The 23,635-nt window shown below is 48.4% G+C and overlaps 1 protein-coding gene across 1 annotated transcript in view; it reads right to left on the bottom strand.

Annotated features, from left to right (window-relative positions):
- Positions 1 to 23,635, bottom strand: part of TRIM9 (tripartite motif containing 9) — a 100,628-nt gene that overhangs the window by 15,669 nt on the left and 61,324 nt on the right. Inside the window, exons 4-8 of the mRNA XM_054971922.1 lie at positions 17,024 to 17,134; positions 15,426 to 15,579; positions 10,981 to 11,138; positions 8,659 to 8,797; positions 2,891 to 3,079 (exon numbers count right to left, since the gene is read on the bottom strand). Coding sequence (XP_054827897.1) covers positions 2,891 to 3,079; positions 8,659 to 8,797; positions 10,981 to 11,138; positions 15,426 to 15,579; positions 17,024 to 17,134 — 751 coding nt within the window. The remainder of the gene's footprint in view (positions 1 to 2,890; positions 3,080 to 8,658; positions 8,798 to 10,980; positions 11,139 to 15,425; positions 15,580 to 17,023; positions 17,135 to 23,635) is intronic.

Here is a 23,635-nt window from a genome sequence, read left to right as displayed (position 1 = left end):
AAGATCAGCAGCCTGAAAGCACCAAGTGGAAGTTCTTTTTTTATTCTTTTTCAGAGAGCCCTGTGCAGGTGAAATTGACCTGCCTCCTCTACTTAGCTAGGAGGTAAAATTGACGAAGGTCGGTCAACCTCAGGTGCAGGGACTCTCTGCAAAAAGAATAAAAAGAGAACTTCCCCCTTGGTGCTTTCAAACCAGCGATTCATTGATCCTGTGATGGATGGACTTAACTTTTTTTTAAAAAGGGGAGGGGAGGGGAGATGGAAAGGAGAGAAGGAGCAACTGGATAGACAATCACAATAAAGTAATCCAGAGGAGTTAGCCGTGTTAGACTGTAGTAGCAAAATCAAAAAGAGTCCGGTAGCACCTTTAAGACTAACCAATTTTATCGTAGCATAAGCTTTCGAGAACCACAGCTCTCTTCGGCAGATGCATCTGATGAAGAGAGCTGTGGTTATCGAAGGCTTATACTACATTGGAATTTACTAGCAAAGGAATGTTTTGGTTGCACCCTCCCTCTCCCCCCCTAACTGCATCTTCTCTCTCCTCCTCTCTTCCCCCCTCCTCTTCTATATTTGACCAGTTTCTGTTCCATGCATCTGACGAAGAGAACTTGATTCTCGAAAGCTTATGCTACAATAAAATTGGTTAGTCTTAAAGGTGCTACTGGACTCTTTTTGACAATAAAGTGAGAATCACAGTGGGAGGGATTTTCTCTCTCTCTCTCTTGCAAAAAGCCTCAGCTTTTTTCCCTGCCTCTTGTTACACCCCACCCCACCAGCTCCCAGAGGAAAATCCAAGCTGACTGGATTGTTGAAAGAGAGAGAGAGAGAGATTCCTTGGTGGAGAATCTCATCGAGCAGCTGTTCTTTGTAAGACTACACCTCTCAGGGAACCTTGCAAGACCTGACACGTGAAGAACACGTGTCTGTCATCTTGTGTAGTTTGGCGCTCAGATGTGCCATTTTTCTATGAGCAGGGAGGTTTTTGTTTTGCAGAAGGAGAATTCAGTCATGCATCGTTTCACTTGCCTTCTGTTGCTACAGCTAGAGCTGTTTCTGTAATGAATGAATATTTATTTTGAACACTGTTGTAAATTAAAATGGCTATAGAAACTATTAAAAGCAACGATACATTCATGGCCACTTCACACCGCTGGTTTGCATTTGCTGAAGTCCCAACACAAATTGGCGTCTTCAGTCTGCAGATTGATCTGTATCAGGTATCTGAAGAAGGGAGATATGACTCTTGAAAGCTTCTACTCTGAACATCTTGTTGTTTTCTAAGGTGTCGCTGGACTCAAATCCTGCTATCATACTGATCTGGTCGCCAGAATAGTTCTAGGTTCTGACCCAATGGGCCAGGAAAATTCATGGAACGGGGAGATGAACCAGGCTGTGTTGTGCTTGTATCTGGACATTCAACAAGTAGTGTTCCACATGGAGTCCCATGGGGGGGGGTGATGGGAATCTGGCCTGTAATCTGTGGCTAGTAAAATGCCTTCAGAAGAGGGCACTAGAAGCCTTCATTGTGGGGGGCTGTGTTTTTTGTTATGGTATTGTTAAGGGATTTTGAGGGACCCCTCAAAATTAATATGTGAGCATTCGTTCTCGCAAGTCACCCACACCTCAGTTGCAAATTCTTTCTCCCTCACTTCCAAGATTAGGCTGCAGGCTCAGTGTGATCTCATCACAAGTGAGAAAGCTCTGGCAACTGTAAACATCTGGTTTTCGTTCCATAACTAAGATTTTAGCCCTGGACAAGCTTCTTTCCAGAAGTATTTTGAACTCATAACAAAGTATGGCTCCAGGATTTCAGGTGGTTGTATTATAGTGAGGTCTGACTGTCTTGTCACTCAAGCTTCTGTGGTGCCATGTATTCTGGGAAATTGTAATTCCGAAGGGATGTTTGTATTAACCTTTTTGATCTTTTATTCTGTAAACAATTAGTGCTAAGGTATATAAGGCTCTCTGATGTAACTGTTCTTTATGTATATGAGCTAGAGAGAGAATATGCATCTGAGCCAGGGCTTTTTTCCAGCTGGAACGCAGTGGAACTGAGTTCCAGCACCTCTTGAAAATGGTCACATGGCTGGTGGCCCCACCTCCCCGGATCTCCAGACAGAGGGGAGTCCGTGCATGGCGTGGAGGGTGATCTAAACTCCCCTCTGTCTAGAGATCAGGGAGCGGGGTCACCGGCCACGTGACCATTTTTGCCGAGGACGATTTAAACTTTAAAAAACTCCCCCCTTGTTCCAGCTGACCCAAAGTGATGTCATTGTGTGGTCCTGAGTTCCACCACCTCTTTTCCCAGAAAAAAAGCCCCGATCTGAGCTATATCTGGAAATAATGAAACTCATATTTCTTTTGTATCCCTGCGACTGGAGTCTTGGAATATATTTGGGTAAGTGGTAGTAGGGAAATTTATAACTGACATCAGAGTACTGTTTAAAAAAATTCCCCTATCAGGTATCATGTACTTGATCTAGTACGTTATTTTTAAAACACTGTCATACGCAAATGCACGAATGTGAGAATTAAGTTCACTCTTCTGTATCCGAGACACCTCTCCTCCAGCACCGAGAACGGAGAGCCAGCAGGGAGTCTTGCTTCTGTACTGACACTACCTGGTCAGCCAGTATAGCTGTTACACAGAAACAAACATGGCACATCATCAGAGTTTCCTCCACTGTGGAAAGCAGGCCACTGACAACATAGAACGACTGACCCCGTCTCACATGGATGTCATGGGTTGGGGGTGAGTGGGGACCAAAAAAATCCAAAAGAGCCAAATAGCAAAACAGCAACAAAACAAGAACCGAACCCCCCAACAAACGGGGGACGTCCAGAAGCACAGCTTCACAGGCAACGCCCAGCGTGCTCGGCTCACCCACCAGCTGAATTCAGAGACTGCAAAGAAGAGTGCAAGCTCATTTGGTGGGACGAGGACCGGAGCTCAAAGTAGGACCTCCCAGGAAAGCTGTTTTGCAGGTTTAGGGTGGAGGAGAAGGGGCTGGATCTACGCAGCTGCAGCCTTTCCAAAGGCACAGGGAAGGTCAGGGCCTGCTCCTCGGGTTCGGAGTCTAAACGCAAGAGCAAGGCAAACTCAAGGTCAGAACTCTGTTTTTAGGCCATTACCTGAGATGCGATTCCAGCAAAGAACCCGAGCCCTTACCTGTGCAGGAGCAACGGTGTTAGAGGAGCTCACCATTTGAAATGGCATATAAAACTGTGATTCTCACCTAAAACACAGAGAGTCTCGTTCCCCCGCTGATGTGTTACGAACAGGGCAGGGGGTGGCCCTCATTGTGCAGAAACAGCCACAACATGTGCTTAAGAGAAAGATCCAGCAGCACCTTAAAGATCAACAGGATTTCCTGGAAATGAGCTTTCAAGAGTCAACGCTCCCTTTGTCAGATACAAGTAGGAAAGAGGCAAAGGGACCTTTGACTCTCAAAAGCTCATACCCTGGAAATGATGTTGACCTTTAAGGTGCTACTGGACTCCAATCTTGCTCTCCTACTGCTAGCCACTGTCTATATAGGCTTAAAAGTGCAACACAAGCAGAAGGAGACCGTAACCTGGGCCGTTGCCACGTGCCCTTAAAGGGACAGCCCGCTCACGGAACGCTGGCGTCGTCTCCGTTTGCAAAACATTTGTGGGCTGTTAGGCTTCCATTTTTTCGGCGCCTCTTCTGTGACCGCAGAAAGTGTGTTCCCAGAAAAGGTGCCAAAAAAAATGGAAGCTAAACAGCTTGCAACTGTTTTGCAAACGGAGACGCCTGGATTCCTGGGGGAAAGTCGCCAGCGTTCGGTGAGTGGACGGCTGTCCCTTTAAGGGTGTGTGGAAACGGCTCTGGTCTCAATCCCCATACACCCTCAATAAATCCCGCAGTGATTTTTCTCATGTGTTACGGTGGTTCTTCTCAAACCCTATTTCATCAAAGAGGTGCGACACAGAATTCGAAATCGGTAACATTTTGCAGGGGAAGAACAACGTCGTAACACTGTCCAACTTGAATACCAGCATGGCCTCTTGCTTACCATCTGTGCACAGAATTTCCCAGCTTTCCTTTCCGTTCCTGCAGCCCTGGAGGGGTTGGGGAGGTGCTAGCCAGTTAGCAGCCACAGAACCTCATCTTGCCGAGCTGATTCTCCCCGCAAAAGCTTCCCCCCAGCCTGCTTCCAGTTTGTTTCTGTTGTATTTTGTTTTCTATATCGTAAGCCAATTTGAGGAGACATGGAGGATATAAATAAGCAGACAAGCAAATATCCTGGGGTCTGTGGGATCTGTGCAAAGGAATAGCTGTGTGAGTTGAGAACATAGAAACATAGGGTTGAAAGGGACCTCCTCGGTCATCTAGTCCAACCCGCTGCACAGTGAGCTTTTGAGATGATGCAGGGAGGAGCAGGAAGGGGGCGAAATCACCTCCCCCTTTCACTTCCGTGAGACACAGAAGAAGCAGTTTCACCCCCTTCCCCTCACCAGCTCCCCCCCACCACCACCAAATCATGCAGCTATTCCTGATTTTTCTGGGGGCCAGAAGGAACTCTGGGAATAGACAGGAGTGCTACAAGATCAGCGGCATATTAAACTTAACCTAGGTTTTCCCACACAATACACCTTCCATTAAGTCAGACCCTCGGTTTGTCTGGCAGCTGCTCTCCAGGGTCTCAGCTGGTCGACGTCTTCCACATGGCTCCCTATTTGCCAGGGATTGAATCTGGGCCTTTTGCCATGCAAAACTGATGCTCTACCACAGAACCATAGACCCACACCAAGTACATCGTGCAAGAGCATTCCAGCTATTGCACCATGACTGTAAATGATCTTTATCACCACTAGTACAGGGAATGCTGGTACTTACACTGTTGCGTATAAGTACCAGCAGGGCTCATTTTGAGGGGGAACGCGCAGGAACGCAGTTCTGGCAGTTCCCCAAAGAGGTCACAACAGGTGGCTCCGCCCACCTGACTCTCGGCCATTTTGGGCCCAAATCGGGCCTCTGACGGGTGGTGGATCACTCTCCTGCTCAGCAGCGGCCTGATCCTGACCATTTGGGGCCCCTTTTCGACCATTTTCAGTCCCTTTTGGGCCCAATTTCGACCCTGAATGGCCAGGATTGGGTCCAAAACAGCCAGGATAGGTGATGTCAGGGGGTGTGGCATATGCGAATCAGTTATGCTAACGACACACTTCCAGTGATGGCAAGGGGTGTGGCATATGCTAATGAGTTATGCTAATGAGTTCCTCCAGCTCTTTTTCTACGAAATGACCCCTGAGTACCAGCATTCCCTGTACTAGTGGTGATAAGGATGTGACCAAGGCTGACCCAAGATTTTTAAAAAGAAAACACATTTCTGTCCTCTATTTGTAGTGAAATAACAAGATATTCCTTCACAGCCTGATTTAAGAGGTACATCACAATTCCTTGTTATATGCCGACGGGTGTGGGGTCATACCATCTGCGTTGCAGGATGTCACTCAAGGACTGCTGCGTCCCCTTCCTAATTAATTACAGTCAGTACCCACTCTGTGCCTGTAACACAGCCGCCACGCACGCGGCAAATGGGCACAGTGCATTTGTGATCCAGGAGGTGGCGCTTCACACCTTGGCAACACAACAGCAATAGGCTCTTGGGCCCAAACCCATCTCCATGTTGGCTGCAGGATTTTCTTCTCTCGCTCGATCAGCAAGAGTTTCACCTGCGTTCTGATTTCATGGGTTGGAGGGGGAGAGAGAAAGAGAGCGAGAGGCAGAGATCCTTTGCACGATAGCAGAATTGGAGGGATTCCTACAGAAGGTGGTTTTTCAGCGAGAAATGAAATCACGGCATTGCGCAACACCATTCCCACGTGTCTCTGTCCCTCTGAACTTCCAGTCATCTGCCTCCCCTACTTGGAGTCCTTTTTCTCCCAGACGCCATCGCTGCTTCGGCCTCCATGTTCAGCTCCTCTTGTGGGTAAAGATCCTATTCCCCGGTGGGGGACAGGGGAATGCTCCACTCCTACCTATTGCCCCACCACCACCCTTATCTGGTCGGTGGGTGGAAAGGCAGGGAGTGGGCCTCTGGGCATGCTTCTGGGGCCAGCACAACGTCACTGATGTCATCACGCTGTCCTGAACGTGCTCTTGCACTTTGCAGCGGGCTGATTTGAGCGCCAAATGTGCTGCATCAGGCCCATTTGGGGCGCAAATCCAGCCCCAATGAAGCACATGTGCATTCCCCAGCCTTGATTGATGACATCACTTCCTGGAAGTGATGTCATTGTGCCAGCGCAGGGCCGTGCACACCACAAGGAGAGTCCGCGAGCACTGGGAAGGTAAGCGTTCGGTCCCCTCTCTCCTGCCGGGAGGATAAGGGGACCTGGTAAGCCTACCTGTGGGACAGGCTGTCAGAGTCCATTTCTAGCTCTTATGTGGGGCTTCCTTGAGAGTGTAGGCCCCTTGAAGGCAGGGAGCTCCTAGTGAGTGATCAGTTTTGCTTATGAGGCTCAGTAAGTTGCCAGGTGCACGGATAGCGCTTTACAAATAAGCCCATTATTCCCACATTGACTATCGTCCATGTTGTTCAGGAAAGGAGCCACAGAACTTTTGGGCCTGGCTCTTGCGGCTCTCACACAAATCCATCCACATGCCCACAACATCGGCCTGCTGTCCGCCTGCATCTCAGCTCACTCCACAGCTCCTTGGCTTAGGACTGAATTTGCACCCATCTGCATGGCCTCATGTCAGCCTGTTTCGTAGATTCTGGGTTTAAGATCTCTTCCAGCGCTCCGCCAGCTCCCATCCTGCCGGGACTGCTGCTTCCAGAAACCCCGTGAGCTCAGGCTGCCAACTCCGTCAGATTCTCTGATCAGGAGGACAAGTTACCAAGAGCTGAAGTACTGAGTAAAGAAGGCTTTGAGCCAAGCTACAAGTGACGAATGACACTTGCCTGGCAAGTGAACAGACTCTCGTGTATTCCTCCCTGTTCACTGGCCATTCACTTGCGCTCCACTTGATCAAGCGGAGAGCAAGTGAATGGCAAGTGAACAGGGAGGAACACACGTGAGTCTGTTCACTTGCCAGGCAAGTGTCATTCATCACTTGTAGCTTGGCTCTTTGTGAGTGAGGAGTCAGCCCACCGAGATCTCTGCTGGAAAAGACAAACACCACTATGCCAGGCCATTCAGTGCGCTGCCCTTTGTTATTCCTTGAAACTGGGTGTTGAATGGCGGCCACCAGATCCTCCATGAGGACAGAAAGGGTTCTGGACTCCACTGGATCCAGTCCTGCAGTCCCAGGAAGCTCTCCTTCAGTACCCTTAGTCTGACCAGCTGTGATAACTAGTCCCTCTCACTGCAGTAGGTTAGAGAAAGTTCTGCAGCACTTGAGATGTCTTATCTGGGGATGGTAGGGATTGAACTTGGGACCTTCTGCATGCAACGCCTGCAGTCTACCACTGAACCACATCTCCACCTGCACCAGGTGCAGGAAGAATGCATGACAAATTCTCACATCAGTGTCATCAAACCCAGGGAAACGCAATTCAACCACAATAATCAATAAATTGGTCCTACGGAGCTATGAGAAAATGGCATTGCTTCAGTGCTGTAAAAATGGTTATACTTTTGTATGAGTGATTCTGCACATGTTGGATAATGCACTTCCATTCCACTTTATAGATCATTTGGAATGGATTTTTTTGTGTGCGGAACAAAAAATCCACCTCAAATGATTGATAAAGTGCATTGAAAGTGCATTATCCAACGTGTGCGGAATCAGCCAGTGTATGCGTTTAAAAAAAAACAAATCTATCTATCTATCTATCTATCTATCTATCTATCTATCTATCTATCTATCTATCTATCTATCTATCTATCTATCTATCTATCTATCGGTAGTCCCCTGTGTAAGCACCGAGTCATTACTAACCCTTGGGGGGATGTCGCATCACAACATTTTCATGGCAGACTTTTTATTACAGGGTAGTTTGCCATTGCCTTCCCCAGTCATCTACACTTTACCCCCAGGAAACTGGGTACTCATTTTACCAACCTCGGAAGGCTGAGTCAACCTTGAGCCGGGTACCTGAACCCAGCTTCTGCCAGGATCAAACTCAGGTCGTGAGCAGAGCTTGGGCTGCAGTACTGCCGCTTACCACTCTGCGCCACGGGGCTCTCATATCTCATATCTAGGCCACGCACATATATGAGCTGCATAGGACCATCACACAGTCAAAAACTCATATTGAGAATATTTCCAGAGGGTATCCTTCCAGTATCTGGGAGAGTCTCAGATCTCAAAAATCAAGATGTAGGGAGAGAGAGAGAGAAAGCAGAGCCCAGGGATGGAGGAAGGGCAGGCGGCAGGTGACAAAATGGGGGCAGGTTTTCTGCAAAATGCTTTTCAAGGGCAGGGGGACCGTCCTTGGATCTCGAGGAAGCAGTTCTTTCCTTCAGAAATTACGGCCTCTTGGGTAAGATATTTAAAGGACAAAGAGGATGTCTTCAGCGTCACACTTCTACTCTTTTATTTGTTTGGTCATGGGTCAGCAAGGGAGTACAGAAAAGGGGCAACACTGGATGATGCACGTCCCCAGTGGAGGGGACCGTGGCATGTGGGTGCACGGGAACACTTCACTGCCCAGGGAAGAAGGGCCTTGCAGCCGTGGCTTACCCTCAGAGGTCTGCAGGACCAGTGTCTTGCTGTACGGGCTGACCCCTGTCTTGTTGAAGGCCTTCACCCGAGCACTGTAGGTGCTGTTGAAGTGAAGCCCGTCCACGGTGCACATGGTCTCCTTCCCAACATACACTTCCTAGATGCCAAACAGAGGAAACGGCTTTCTACCGACCCAGCAAAGCAAAACTGTCCCGAGAAACATTCGTATAACAAACATATCAAATGCAAAATGCACTGGCTCAGCTGAGACATGACATAAAGCCCTGGCTTAGCTAACCGGGGTTAGCGGGACTGTCTGAAATGGGGCCAGTCCACCAACTATGGTTAGCTAGGATTTGAAGCTGTAGTTTGAAGTTGGTTGCTCAACCACAGTAAGTCTGAATTATGAACCGATTCCGCACACGTTGGATAATGCACTTTCAATGCACTTTATCAATTGTTTGAGGTGGATTTTTTGTTCCACGCACAAAAAAATCAGTTCCAAATGATCTATAAAGAGGATTGGAAGTGCATTATCCAACGTATGCAGAATCACTCATGGTTTCGCAGGATGAATGAAGGTAGCCTTAGTCACTACTGGTTCCCTCTTCACACCTTCCCCAGCTACAGAGACGTCTGTGAAGCAAGTGGAGATAATTTGAGCAGTCGTCTGTGAGCTGAATCCCGGCCTCCCAAACTAACCACGGTTTAAATGCACCCTGGTTTTGTGTGATGTCCAAACGGACTGAGCAATAACAACAATATCCATCCACACAAACACCTGCATGAGACAGGCAAGACGACGAAGAGAATCCCATTTGTGAGCTTCTCGGGAGCCTCGACCTACATCAAACAAAGTTTGGGGAAATCCATAAAAACTTTGATCTGACTTACCAAAGTCTCTTCATGTTAATTCATATACCTCTAATACAGGGAAAGATGTAACTGAATGCTATCAGAGCATGTTCTAAATCTGACGATGGAAATGCTTGGAAGTGGAGGCATTATAGACTGAGGGCTTCATCCTGACCGTTATTGGCTCAAACAGACATCTTTTCCAGCCAAGCTCCCTGAGAACCCTCTAACTGGATTGTGCTGGGTATCTTCTCCAGGTACTCAGCCCCTGAAAGGCAGGCCACCCTCAAAGATAGCTCCTGAATCAGACAGGCAAATCTGGGATTGATTGGCCTCGAACATCCAGGGGCGGGGCCTAGCTCTGCTCAAAAGCTGGTGAGAAAGCTGTGTGAGACCCAGTGCAGCTTAATGGTTGAGAGCGCAGGGTATGAGCCAGGCCAAAGTTCAACTCAGCCAAGCACGCCCCTTCACTGAATGGCCAAACTTCTCCATCGATTAACTTAGAGGTATAAATTATTTCACACTGCTTGGAAACATAGGGTCTCTCTACACGAGACATCTGACGTGTGAAGAACATGTGTCGGGAGATGCAATGTTAGCCGGGAAGGGTAGTTTAAAAAGGCAGAGTCGGCAGCAGGGCAATGGCTTTGCTATACACTGGAGCTGTGTGAAAGGGCTGTGAAATGCCAGAAAAGAAACTTCAGCCTAGTATAACCTCTCCAGGTCCAAGCCTGGAGGGCATGGTGGGGAAAGGGGTCTGTCAGGAAGGAGGGCATGCTTCATGGCTGTCACCACCTGGTCTGGAAGGCTGCTCCAGCCCATTTCCATTCCTCGCTGCCCTCTGGTTCTAATCTCACACAGTTTTAGATTCCAGAGGTGAAACTGACCGGAGGTGAAGATGAAATTAACAAACCCTATGAGGAGCGATCTCCACCAGCTCTGTCTTTTAAATTACGCTTCCCAGCGAACATTGCATCTCCCTACACTTGACGAACACGTGCCGAGGCATCTCGTTTAGAGATAAAGAGCTGGAAGGGACCCCAAGAGTCATCTAGTCCAACCTTCTGCAGAATGCAGGAAATCACAGCCACCTCCCACCCACTCCCCCAATGACCCCTACTCTATGTCCAGAGGAAGCGCAAAAAAAAAAAAAACCCGCTTCCAGGATCCTCAGCCAGTCTGCCCTGGAGGAAGACTCTTTCTGACTCCAAAATGTCAATCAGCATTACTTCAGGTACAACCTAATGAAAAACATTCCCTGTGTGCAGTTCATGTTGAATTATTGCGTGAAATCCCTACTTTTATCTAGGGGAGAAGGACACAACCGGGGTACTGCTGATGCTTGTGTAAAGAAACATGGACAGTGGAGCCAAGCTCCTTTACAGAGGTCATCTTACATCATAAAGGGATACCGAGTCCACGGCTGTCTGGGCCAACACGGCTCCAACCCTACTCATGCATGCATCGCGCCTCTGCAATACCCACCCTAAACTGGCCACCGTTCCCGTCGTCCAGTTCAAGGATGTACCCTTCCGCCTGCACTGCGGAGAGCGGAGGCTGCTTCCAGGACAAGGTGGCGCTGTTGTTGTTGGTGCAGCATTCCTCCAGTTGCAGAATCGGGGTAGCCGGCACTGGGGAGGAAGCTAAACAAAAATTAGTGTAACCCTGACTTCTACCGCCAGCCACAATGGAAATCTTTAGCCTCTGCAAGGATTCGCTTGGTCCAAATCTGCTGGGAAAGTAACGGCGGGCCTTTCTCAACTTAACGGAATGCAATGCGACAGCAAGCGGGTGTAGCCGAAGGGTGAAGCGGAGGCACTGGAGGTAGGGTTGCCATCTTCCAGGTGGAGCTGATCTCCAGGAATTACCATCTTCCAGGAATTACAGCTGATCTCCAGACTACAGAGATCAGTTCTCCTGGAGAAAATGACTGCTTTGAAAGGGGGATTCTATGACATCACATCCCTCCAGACCGCCCTCTCTTCTGTAAACTCCGCCTTCCCAGGCTCTGCCCCAAATCTCCAGGAATTTCCCATCCTGGAGTTGGCAACTCCTCCCTCCCTGTTAGCAATGTCCCTGAATGAAGCCCTTCAGCTTCTCCTGTGCAAGGGACTGGCTGCCATTCCTTCTTAGGGTAGTTAGCCAAATCACCATTACTTTGTTGGGAATTTCTGTGGTCCATGTAATCGCTCTATTAATGATGTAGAGGACTGCTAACGTTGGTTGTGTTGTACGATGGGGACATTTGCTCTAGAATCTTTGAGTGTATGTTAGAGCAATCATTTATTGAACCTAGTATAATTTTGTGTCTCTGAGTCTCTGTACATGAGACATTTTACACAAGAATGTTCAAGTGTAGGGAGATGCAATGTTAGCTGGGAAGAGCAGTTTAAAAAGACAGAGAGTCAAAGGCTCTGTCAATTTCACTTCTCTACAGAGCCAGCAAAGATCGCTCCTCAGAGGGTTTGTTAATTTCCTCTTCACCTCCCCTAAGGCTCTGTCAGGTGAAGAGGAAATTAGAAACCCTCTGAGGCATGATCTTTGCTGGCTCTGTAGAGAGGTCAGTCTTATTAAACTACTCTTCCCGGCTAACATTACGTCTCTGTACACTTGAGCGTTCACAGCTCACAGTCACAGCTCTCTCAGAGCTCTCTCAGCCCCACCCACCTCACAGGGTGATTGTCATGAGGATAATAATGCCACACTTCGTAAACCACTCTGAGTGGGCATTAAGTTGTCCTGAAGAGTGGCATATAAATCGAATATTGTTGTTGTTGTTGTTGTTTTTCCCTGGGATTGGAGACCCCACGCACAGCAGCATTCAGTTTATGACCAGCCTATAGTGTTGGTCAACTCATGTCTGTTGTTGCCCTATGGAATGGTCAGCTTAGCTTGCAAGCAGTTGGAACCAAGAAAGCAGTTGGCTTCGCCAAACCTAATCTTTAGAAGGGACTTCTCCACCTGAAACGCGTGCAAGCAATACAGGCGTGACGGTTTTGCACGTATCTCTGTTCCATTTGGTGTGTGAGAATGCAGCTTCAATGGTCTTTCTGAGATAACAGGTAAAGCCCAGCTTTTAAAATGGGTTTCTAACACAGGTGATGCTGCCTTACGCTGAATCAGACAATCTGTCCATAAATATTGGACAGATAAATGAATAAATCAGACAATCTGTCCACAAATAAAGATGGGCACGAACAGCAATATGAACCAAAAAAAGCCACGAACAGCCCAATCTGCTGTTCACAAACAAGCTGTTCATGAGGCCCCATTAGAGATGGGCACGATCCGCGTTACGATAGAAAACCCCCCATGAAAATGGTGATTGCGCGATCGTGACCCAGCGGATCGTGATCGTCCACGGCCAACAATCCAGAGATCGGGAGGGGCCCGGATCAGGGCGATCGGACTCGGATTGGGGATCCAGACACTCAAGTGCCAGCAATCTATTCCCCTGGCAACGGAGCCAGGGGAATGCCTGAGCTGTGTCTGCCCTCCTATAGCCCTGGAAACCCGAATGGAAACCCAGCTTTCCTTGATCAGCAGGGCTTCCTTCCAACCATGGAGCAGCAAAGCAGTCACCAGCTGGGAGAAGACACCCAAGGGAGAGAGGGGGAAGGGGGTGTTCTGCCGCCACCACCATCCACCTTCCAGCGTGCGCCAGGAATACCAGCACGCTCCTTTTTGGCCTGGTGGGCGGTCACATGGGGGGTGCTGCTGGCGAGCGGCCAGACCCCCCGGCCCCTGAGGGGAGGCAGCTTGTCGCTGTCTCCCCATGCCCGCCGTGCCTGGCGGCTGCCACCACCACCCACCTTCCCATATAGCTGGGAATAGCAGCGCACCCCACTTTGGCCTCCATGATCCACGATCCACGGATCGGAAACGGGAGATGATTGGTGTGGATCATTAATTTGGGATCGTCGCCAACACCGATCCACGATCAGCTTGATCGTTAATTTTTTTTTTATTGTGCCCACCTCTAGGCCCCATTCTAAACGAACAGGTGGTCGCTGCAAGCCTCGTTCGTTGCTTTTCGTTGCTGTTCATCAAGCCAAGCAGTCTGGCACCTGCAATCAATTCCCTTGGCAACCTAGGCAGGGATTGTCTGAACTTCTGTCTGAACTGCTGTTCCCCTGGAACCCCAATCTAAGCCCAATTTAGCTTGATAGGCAGGTCTTCCTTTCAAGTGTGGAGCTCCAAATTTGTTACAAGGGAGGCTCTGGTTTTGCAGACTGTGCAGAGGGAGAGGCAGTTGCTGTTGGCATTTTGATAGAGTGCATTGCAGCTTGAATTTTCTTTGTGTGTGGTGGGATAGGGATCTACCCCTTCAAGTTCCAGGGCTGCTGCCAGGCTCTGGGGCCAACCTATTATTTATTATTGGTACCTTTCCTGCTGCCTGCTCAGGTAAGGTTTCTGGCAGTGGTGCGGTAGGGATCTTGACTTGGATGATGGCTGGAGGAGAGCCTGCTGGCCCCCATGAACAGCCAACCACGAACATGTTTGTGAACAGGGCCATGTTTGTGGTTGTTCATGAGTCCCTGTTCGTGGATGGCAACGAACAACATGTTCCTTTTTTTTCTGTTCGTGCCCATCTCTATCCACAAATACATCCATTAATATTGTTTCCCTGACTGGCAGCTGTAAGCAGTCAGCCCCAGCCGCCACCATATTTAATAGCTGTTTGATAGATGCCTGTGATATAAAAATCACAAGGCCCCTGGATTAATGCAGCCCAATCTGCAGCAGGAGAATTCCAGCCAGAGTTGCTGAGTCCAGCCCAGGAGATTAAGTCATGAAAGAAATGTTCATGTGAAATGCAGAGGATTGAGGTGATTTGGTTTATGGCCCCACCAGCTGCGAGCATGAGCCGTGATAAGAAAGGGTCTTGTCGAGTCACCCCACTTGACACATTACTACATCCTCCTTCTGTGATTAAATCCCCACCCCAAAATCGAGAGTCGTTAATCTGCACTGATAAGTTTCTAAATTTTCTCTGGGAACATGTAATCAAGGTCCAAATTCATCAACTTAGCTCTGGGAACATTCATTAGCAAACTGCTTCTTTGTGACGCACCAGGAGAAAATATGCATTTCTTTTATCACATCCCGGCAGCATCAATCAAAGGTACTTAAACCTTTGTCAGTCCCAGGAGATGACTTTTACGATCTTTGTTCCAGCGGCTGAGGGGGCTCCCCAGCCTCGGGACACGTTTTGCCCTATAAAAAACCAGAGCTTTGCCCCATTCAAATTGTACACACTCACCCTGATAGGGCCCTCAGCGTCTCTCTCGGAGCCCTCTTCCCTGGCCGAGAACGTGGGACGTTTGAAGCTCTCTTCCTCCGTGGACTACTCTACTCCTCTGGATAGGTAAATAAACTTCCCCCTCCCTCACTCTATTTCAGTTTCTGGCTAGCTTCCTAGGACTCTGTGTGCGTGTGTGTACCAACCATTTTTAATTGCCTCTTGTATGTTGGTTTTCCCCCTTCAAATAAAAATACTACTTTATTTAAGCGCCAAGTCTCATCTGCTACCTTGGGGAAAGGACCCCGTAAATACTGGCGGAGTTATCCAGCCGTAACCCCTCTTGCCTTCCCCCTTGCCGCTAATTCCCCCTACTCGCAAGGAGGCCCATTTCAGGTAACACAGCAGCTCTCCAGGGTCTTAGGCAGAGGCCTTCCATGACACCTACTGCCTGGTAACTCTTAACTGGAGATGCTGGGGGTTGAATGGGGGCTTTCTCCATGCACAGCAGAAGCCCTTCCACTGAGCCACGGCCCCTCCCAACAAAAGGCACTTTTCCAATGATATTTTTTATCTTACTGCTATGTTATGCCTTTAACGTATTTTTATTTGAATTTTTTTTGGCCAGTGTTGTGAGCGGAGCCGCCCTAGGCTTTAGAGGCAGAGGGGCCCTGCGAAGCCTTTGTACCTTTCATCTGCATGAAGTCGAGCTGGTGGATAGACTGCAGCAAGGGGGCGCTGTCCAAATTCAGGTCAAAGTCTGTTGTCATCCTTGGGGAGAGTGTCCCCTTCCCCCACTGATCCTCCGTCAGATGGACTCTCCGGATGAGCGCATCGGAGATCTGAGGGCAGAGGAGGCCAGAGAATAAGCACGCACAGCAAAGAATAATAAACGAGGACTGAGAATAATAACACGGGGATGCTCAAGTGACTTACTTTCTGTGTAGTCCTATATTCAAGTGTATGCTGTCTCCCTAGCAGTGAATGTGTATCCACAATGGAAGAACAAGTGTAAGATTACTGCAAGGAGAAACCCCCTCCTAGGAGCTACAGACCTTGACAGCCGAAAATTAGAATCCATTTTCTGAGATTCGAACAGCCCAACAATCGGTTTGGATGCCCCATCATCCTAGTTCTAGAATTTGCTTTGGGAAAGCAAAAATCAGCAAAGGGTCAAATCCAATGTCTCAAAGGAAATCCACTCATATTTAACATGACTATTTACCACAAAGTTCAAAAATCCTAAGGAATTTAGAAGTGACATCTTCTAGAATTATAGAATCATAGGGTTGGAAGGTACCTCCAGGGTCATCTAGTCCAACCCCCTGCACAATACAGGAAATTCACAACTACCTCCCCACCACACACCTCCAGTGACCCTTACTCCATGCCCAGAAGATGACAAAACACCATCAGGATCTCTAGCCAAACTGGCCAGGGGAAAATTACTACCTGACCCCAAGTGGTGATTGGCATTACCGTGGTCATGTAGGAAGGGGCCACAAGAACTAAGCACTGATGTAACCCTTCTTGCCCTCCTCATGGAGTGGGGGGGGGGAAAGTGGACATTTATTTCACCCAAGTTTCAGTGCAGAGTTTTTGGGGGGGGGCACCATTTACATATGGAATTCACAGCCACAAGATCGGGTAACTGACACAAGCTTAGATTACCTCCAGTGCTATTACTTGTATATGCAGTGTTTCTATGTACTTGGTAGAGAGTGCCCTCAAGTCATAGCAGACTCATGGCGACCCCTGGTGGGGTTTTCATGGCAAGGGACTAACAGAGCTGGTTTGCCATTGCCTGCCTCTGCAACTTTGGTCTTCGTTGGAGGTCTCCCATCCAATTACTAACCAAGGCTGACCCTGCTTAGCCTGTGAGAGCTGACGAGATCAGGCTCACCTGGGCTATCCTGGACTACACAGTCCTATGAAATACGGACATGTGCAGCATCCTTATATTGCCAGTCTAACCCAATACCGTGTACTGCTAGCCTGCCATCTTCTAACTGGAGAGAAATGAATGAACTGGGGACTTTCTACATGCAAAGATACATTCTGTTATAGAGCTACAGCCTATCCATAAACAAAAGGTTGATCTCAAAAGGCTAGAGGGCTTACAATGTAATTCAGTGCAAACTTACTTTAAGCCCCTTAATTTCAAAACAGTGCTGTTTTAATGAAGAAATGATGTCACTGCCTCCCCCTGCAATGCTCTCTCTCTCTCTCTCTCTCTGTAAAACATTGTTAAGTTGCAGCCAAAAAGAGAACCGAATAGGCACCCACCTGCAAGAATCCACTGGGATCGTTCTCCTTGATGACCTCCAAACAGTACTCCATTAGACCCGTTGTCTGTCGTAGCTTCACCGTGCAATGAGAGATCTGGTCTCGCACCACCTGCAATAAGTGTTAGAGACGGCAATGTTTCTGAGGGTGCGGATCGCTTAGGGCTGTGCAGTCCTTTCCCAGAACTAATAGCAGGAGAAACCACAGAGTTTGGAGAAGCAACCTGACCACTTGCCATTGGATAAGCAGAGCAAGAGACCTAGTGGATCCCCCTGAGGGCCATGGGTCCCTCCTGGTTCCAAACATGATTTTATCTGAGCCGAGAACTCGGGGGAATGGTGGTTCTGGGAAACAGTGTGCTGGCCCCATAAAAGAAAAGATACTTCCCATTCATAAGTTGTCAGTCTGCTTAAAAGAAACAGTGAGGAAACATTGGGCTTAATATCACAAACCACATAGCAGACACTCTTAATTTCCATGTGGAAAGGAGTAGAAATATAAGCCCCTTTCAGATGTTCTGTTTGGCTAATTTCCCCACACCCCATTTAACAGAGCTGTCCCATTCTACATAGCTGGAATATAGGGAGAAGTCCCACCACCCCAAATCTTGATGGTCTAGTATCTCCAAATCACCTTCCTCATCCGCAGAGCCATCCCAACTTACAAACACGTTTGACTCCATTGAAAGCAAAAGCTTCTAGCCCTAATTCTTCACCCCTGTTGTACCACTTCTGCTGGCAGCTGCTCTTGGGTTTCAGACCAATGGGAGTCTCTCTACACAAGACATCTTACATGGGGATACTCAAGTGTAGGGAGATGCAATGATAGCTGGGAAGTGTAGTTTTAAAGACAGAGCCAAAGGATCTGTCATTTTCACCTCTCTACAGGAGGGTAGTTTAAAAAGACAGAGATCGCTTCTCAGAGGGTTTAGTAATTTCATCTTCACCTGCCCAAAGGGGAAGTGAAATTGACAGAGCTTTTGGGGAGGCAAACAATAAACTACCCTCCTGTAGAGAGGTGAAATTGACACAGCCCCGTGGCGCAGAGTGGTAAGCTGCAGTACTGCAGCCCAAGCTCTGCTCACGACCTGAGTTCGATCCTGGCGGAAGTCAGGTTCAGGTAGCCGGCTCAAGATTGACTCAGCCTTCCATCCTTCCGAGGTTAGAGGTAAAGTGTAGATGACTGGGGAAGGCAATGGCAAACCACCCCGTAAAAAGTCTGCCCAAAAAACCGTTGTGATGCAACATCCCCCCATGGGTCAGTAATGACTCGGTGCTTGCACAGGGGACTACCATTATCTTTTTTACCTGGAGGAGGTGAAGATGAAACCCTCTGAATGGCTCTGTCTTTTTAAACTGTCCTCCTGTAGAGAAGTGAAATTGACAGAACCTTCTGAGATACCAAGATGAAATTAACAAACCCTCTGAGGAGCAATCTCTGTCGGCTCTGTCTTTTTAAACTAGGCTACCTGGCTAACAATGTGCCTCCCTACACTTGAGCATCCCTGAGTAAGATGTCTTGTGTAAAGAGACTCTGAGTATACTCAGAATCTTTATTCTCAGCTCTCCAGCTTGTCAACCAAGATCCTTCCTGCTGTCTGTGTTCTCTCTCTCTCTGAATGCACAATGGATGCTAGCATAGATTCTGTGCGCAGAATGTGTAATTTTGGGGCTAGGAGATCTACAGCAGAGATTAGAAAAACCATTTTCAGCCTGTGACAGAGAGCATAATTCACTGAACGGAGGGGGAAGTCATGCATTCAAACGGGACTTTAAGCCTGCTCCAGTCCCCACCTCCATGTTATCTCTCTTGCAACGGGCAGCTGCTGATCTGACAGCGTCCAAATCCCCTCCCCTCCCTGACAGATGCCAACAGTGATAGGCTGTCTGAAACATGCCTCTGAACCCCTCCCCCCCAACCCACTGGTCTCTACTGGGCACATCCAGGGACTGCAAAACGTCTCTGTCCTTGCCGGAATTGCCATTTGCGTAAAAGAAGGAGAAGGCTAATGGAATTAAGGGTTTGCAATGGAAATTACCATATGCAGCCAATGTGGCAGGCTCTTGCTCTATGGTCAGAGGAAGAAAAGAAGGATGGTACTTGCCCCTCCCATTTTTCCTGTCCTCTTCTTCTCCTATTACCCAAGTATCTCTTCATTTTTTTAAAATTTAAATTATAAATTTATTTATAAGACTGGAAGAAAGTGAGGTTGCCTTCCCCAGAGAAATGGACCAGGCAGACCTAGATATCTAGTTTGCCAATGTACTGGCTTGAGTCATTACTGACCCATGGGGGGAAGTCGCACCATGACATTTTCTTGGCAGACTTTTTTGTTACGGAGTGATTTGCCATTGCCTTCCCCAGTCATCTACACTTTACCCCCAGGAAACTGGGTACTCATTTTACCGACCTCAGAAGGATGGAAGGCTGAGTCAACCTTGAGCCGGCTACCTGAACCCGGCTTCTGCCAGGATCGAACTCAGGTCGTGAGCAGAGCTTGGGCTCCAGTACTGCCGCTTACCACTTGGAGGAAATCTTTATTGTCGCAGTACTGCTTGCAGGCAGTAGGAGAGGCTGTTTCTCCATGATAAATGACCAAATGTAAACTTCTAGGGCTGGACTTTGGCAGCAGCTGTTTTTTATGACCACTGTCCATCTGTGTGCCACTATTTATGTTGCAAGAGAAGGATGCTTTGTGTCTTGGAAAGTGAGGCAGGCATCTACAGACAGAGCTTCTAGACATTACCTCCGTATGCAGACCGCTCTGTTCCAGCCCCCACCATAAAAATAAAAGTCTATGAGATCACCCCCTGCCTGACAAGCATGATTCCACATGAATCTACATGCATAGATGTGTGGGAGCCTGCCACAGGCATGCACTGAATAATGCCCCCTCCTGACCTAATTGTCCATGTGCCCTGCTCAAAATGAAAGATCAAATGAATTTGTGCCCTCCAAATTCTCCTCCAGCTCCCGTTTAGTGAATTTTGATATCAAATATTCTCCAGACAGAGCCTGCCTGCTCAATATTTGAGATCTGTATTGGATCAGAGATTTAATTTCAGTATTGGAGAACTGGCTGTTGAAGTGTGATGTGCCACTTATTTCATTTATTTAAAAAAAATGTGAAGCCTGCCTTTCTAGCAAATGTGGGAGTCAAGACATTTTGCAAGAAGGATAAAACCTGAATAACGAAAAATTTAAAAACTAAACAAGAGAGAGAGAAACTGTTTAGAACAGGGAATACTAAAATGAGCCAGGGAAGTCTTTCAAAAGCAGAGCATACAGTTGAAAGAAGCAAAGCGGGCAGTCACTAGGAAGCGTAGCCTTAAAACTGCAAAAGTCTGGGCCATCCAGCAGTACCACCCGCAGGATTTCAGGTGAAGGAAACAGACTTCACCCGCATCATTTTATTTTTATTTTATTTATTTATTTCATTTATAGTCCACCCTCCCCGCCAACGGGCTCAGGGCGGATTACAAGAACTGTTAAAAATACAATACCTTGTCTCTTTTACAATAAAATCACGGATCATAAAATCAACTCAGTGGCATAAAACTCTGCTCATAGTTTCTATTATCCCGGGACAGGATTTCCTTCACCCTTCCCAACAATCCATCAGGCGAAGAATTGAGGGGTGGGCATGTGAGTTGGCATATGGTTTGTCACTATTCCTACAAGGGGGCAGCAACCCATATTGCCCCCCGCTGATAGGAGACAGGAAGGGAGGCTAGACGGATCTAGGGAACTGGCCTCGCCCATATGCCTGGCGGAACACCTCTGTCATGCCGGCCTGCCGAAAAGACACAAGGTCTTGGCGGGCTCAGCTGTCCTCCTTGGCACATCATGCCTTGGGAGGAGACTTCCTAACTGGAGCACAACTGACAAAAGGGCCCAGCTCCCTGTAGACCAACTAGGGTTCCCAGATCCCCTGACTGGGGTGGGGGATCCCCCACTCCCAGCCTCTGCTCCCCCGCCACCTCTTACTTGGCCGGCGTGTGTGTGTGCATGCAATGGGAATGGGAATTAGCAGTGCGACAACAAATGGAAGGCCCCTACGGTGGTATATTTGCTTAAAATCCGTGCCAAATCTAATACCCATCATCTTCATTGGGCACCCTTGAGTTCTAGTATTTTGGGAGACGGAGAAAATGTTCTATCTGCTCTCTTTACCCTATACGTCATTATCAGTCACCTCTTTTCTAAACCGAAAAGTCCAAACTTTCCGGCCTTTCTTCATAGGTGTTCCAACCCCTTCATCGTCTTGGTGGCCCGCTTCTGAACTTTTCCCAGCTCTGCAATGTTCTTTCTGAGATACGGTGTCCAGAACGGCACAGAATATTCCAAATGAGGCTGCACCACAGATCTAAGCAGGGGTATTATAATATTGGCTGTTTTACCTGGCAGTTGGCAACCCTAAATGCTGAGCCACTAAGCGGTTGCTGTAAAATCTGCAGTTTCCAGACATGTCACAAAAGCCTTCTGCCCCTTCATTGCTAAGATGCCTTAGAGAGCAGCCCTGGATTGGGAAATCACAGATAGGAGATGGGGGGGACCAACTTTTATCTCCTTATCTTCTTTACAGCGTAAGCCAAGATTCCTGTTCTCCCCAGATAATGAAATTGCTGGCTGCTCTGCTCAGAACTGACACTCAGGATTCACCATCTGCTGCATTGAGCCCCATATGTATACATCACAGGCTAGCGACTGCTTTATCTCAGGCATGTAAAGGAAACAACCTCAACAAGGGCATATAAAAGGTCACGCTGGTGACCTAGACCGTCCTGGGGTTTTGAAGAGCTTGATGCTGTCCACGAAGTGCCCTTATCGTCAGAGGGGCAGCGAGGGAGGACACACCTTTTTTGTGCCAGGGATCGACTCTGGCCCGTGCTCTTCATGCCACAATCCTGAGCCATCCAAAGATCTCCTGGTCCCTGAAACAACGATCTTTTCACCTTTCCTGCCTCTTGCCTTTTGAACTCCTTCCCACAACACCTACACGGCACCTCTTCTCTTTGTTCAAATCCGTCTTCAAAAACCACACCGGCTCTGGCACTGTGCCAAAGCTGATGGAGGCCAAAGCACTCCCCTGAAGGCTTTTGCACATGAATGGTATCTCAGTGACGTTGGACTGTTACCCATGCAAAACATCCATGTGGAAGAGAGAGCAAAGGCCCAGGCAGAGAGAGCATTTGTCTTAGCCAGCAGTATACCAAACCCAGAGTCTCTCCGCACAGGACGCCTTGGCGCATTTTTGTCAAGTGTAGGGAGATGCAATGTTAGCTGGGAAGCGTAGTTTAAAAAGACAGAGGCTGTGGAGATCGCTTCTCAGAGGGTTTGTTAATTTCATCTTCACTTCCGGGAAGGCTCTGTCAATTTCACCTCTCTAGTCTAAAACTGTGCCAGGAAGTGTAGTTTAAAAAGACACAGCAGGCAGAGATTACTCCTCAGAGGGTTTGTTCATTTAGTCTTTGCCTCCTGAAAGGCTGTCAATTTCACCGCTACTTTGCCCCGCCCCCTGCTCTGTCTTTTCCCAGCTAACATTGCATCTCCTGGCACATGTTCTTCACGTGTCAAATGTCTTGTGTAGAGAGACTCCTAGTCTTGGCACATCCTATGGAGCGACACCATCTAATGGTCTGACTTGCTCTAAGGCAGCTTCTTGGCATGTTCATATGTTGTACTCTCACACTGCAGATGAACTAATGAAGCTGCCCTAGACTGAATCAGTTCCTTGGTCCACCCAGAGTCCAAGGCCGAAGTCTTTCACATCATGTACCACCTGGGTATTTTGGGGTGTGATGGGCACATGGCCAACCACACTGAAGAGCAGAGAGAAAACATGTTAGAATCATAGGGTCGGAAGGGACCTCTAGGGTCATCTAGTCCAACCCCCTGTACAATGCAGGAAATGCAGTTACACGCCCCGCCCCCATACACACACACCCAGTGACCCTTACTGCATGCCCAGAAGATGGCAAAACACCATCAAGACCCCTAACCAAACTGGCCTGGGGAAAATTGCTTCCTGACCCCCAAGTGGTGAGTGGCATTACCCTGGGCATGCAAGAAGGGACCACGAGAACCAGGCACTGAACTTGGCATGTTCGTATGCTGTACTCTCACATTGCTGATGAACAAATGAAAGGTCCATCCAGGGTCCCAGACAGAGGTCTTTCACATCATGTGCTACCTGTTTTTCTCGGGTGTGATGGGCACATGACCAACCACACTGAAGAGAAGAGAGAAAACACGTTGCTTCCATGGCAGCTCTTGGCACTGACCACCACAGGGGTTCTGGGACACATTGTGGGGTCCCTCCCCTGGCAGGTCCCATACACATGCCTTCCAGACCAGGTGGGGTCTGTGGACCTGAGTGGAGAAGATGGGCCAGGATCCTGACTAGAGATGGGCACGATCCAAAAAAAAAAATACCGATTAAGCCGTTTGTGGATCCGGGCCGCTGCCGAACCCAGGCCACCGATTCTAACCGATCAAGTCCCATTTCCAATCCGGAATCGGGAAGGCCAAAGCGGGAGGGCGCCCCGCTGTTCCAGCGATATAGGAATGGTGGTCGGTGGCAGCGGCCACCAGGCCCGGCGGGCAGGGGGA

The sequence above is a fragment of the Eublepharis macularius genome, chromosome 2, assembly GCF_028583425.1.
Source record: "Eublepharis macularius isolate TG4126 chromosome 2, MPM_Emac_v1.0, whole genome shotgun sequence".
Taxonomy (NCBI): domain Eukaryota; kingdom Metazoa; phylum Chordata; class Lepidosauria; order Squamata; family Eublepharidae; genus Eublepharis; species Eublepharis macularius.
Note: the sequence above shows the minus strand (reverse complement) of the source record. Positions and strands in the feature narration are given on the sequence as shown.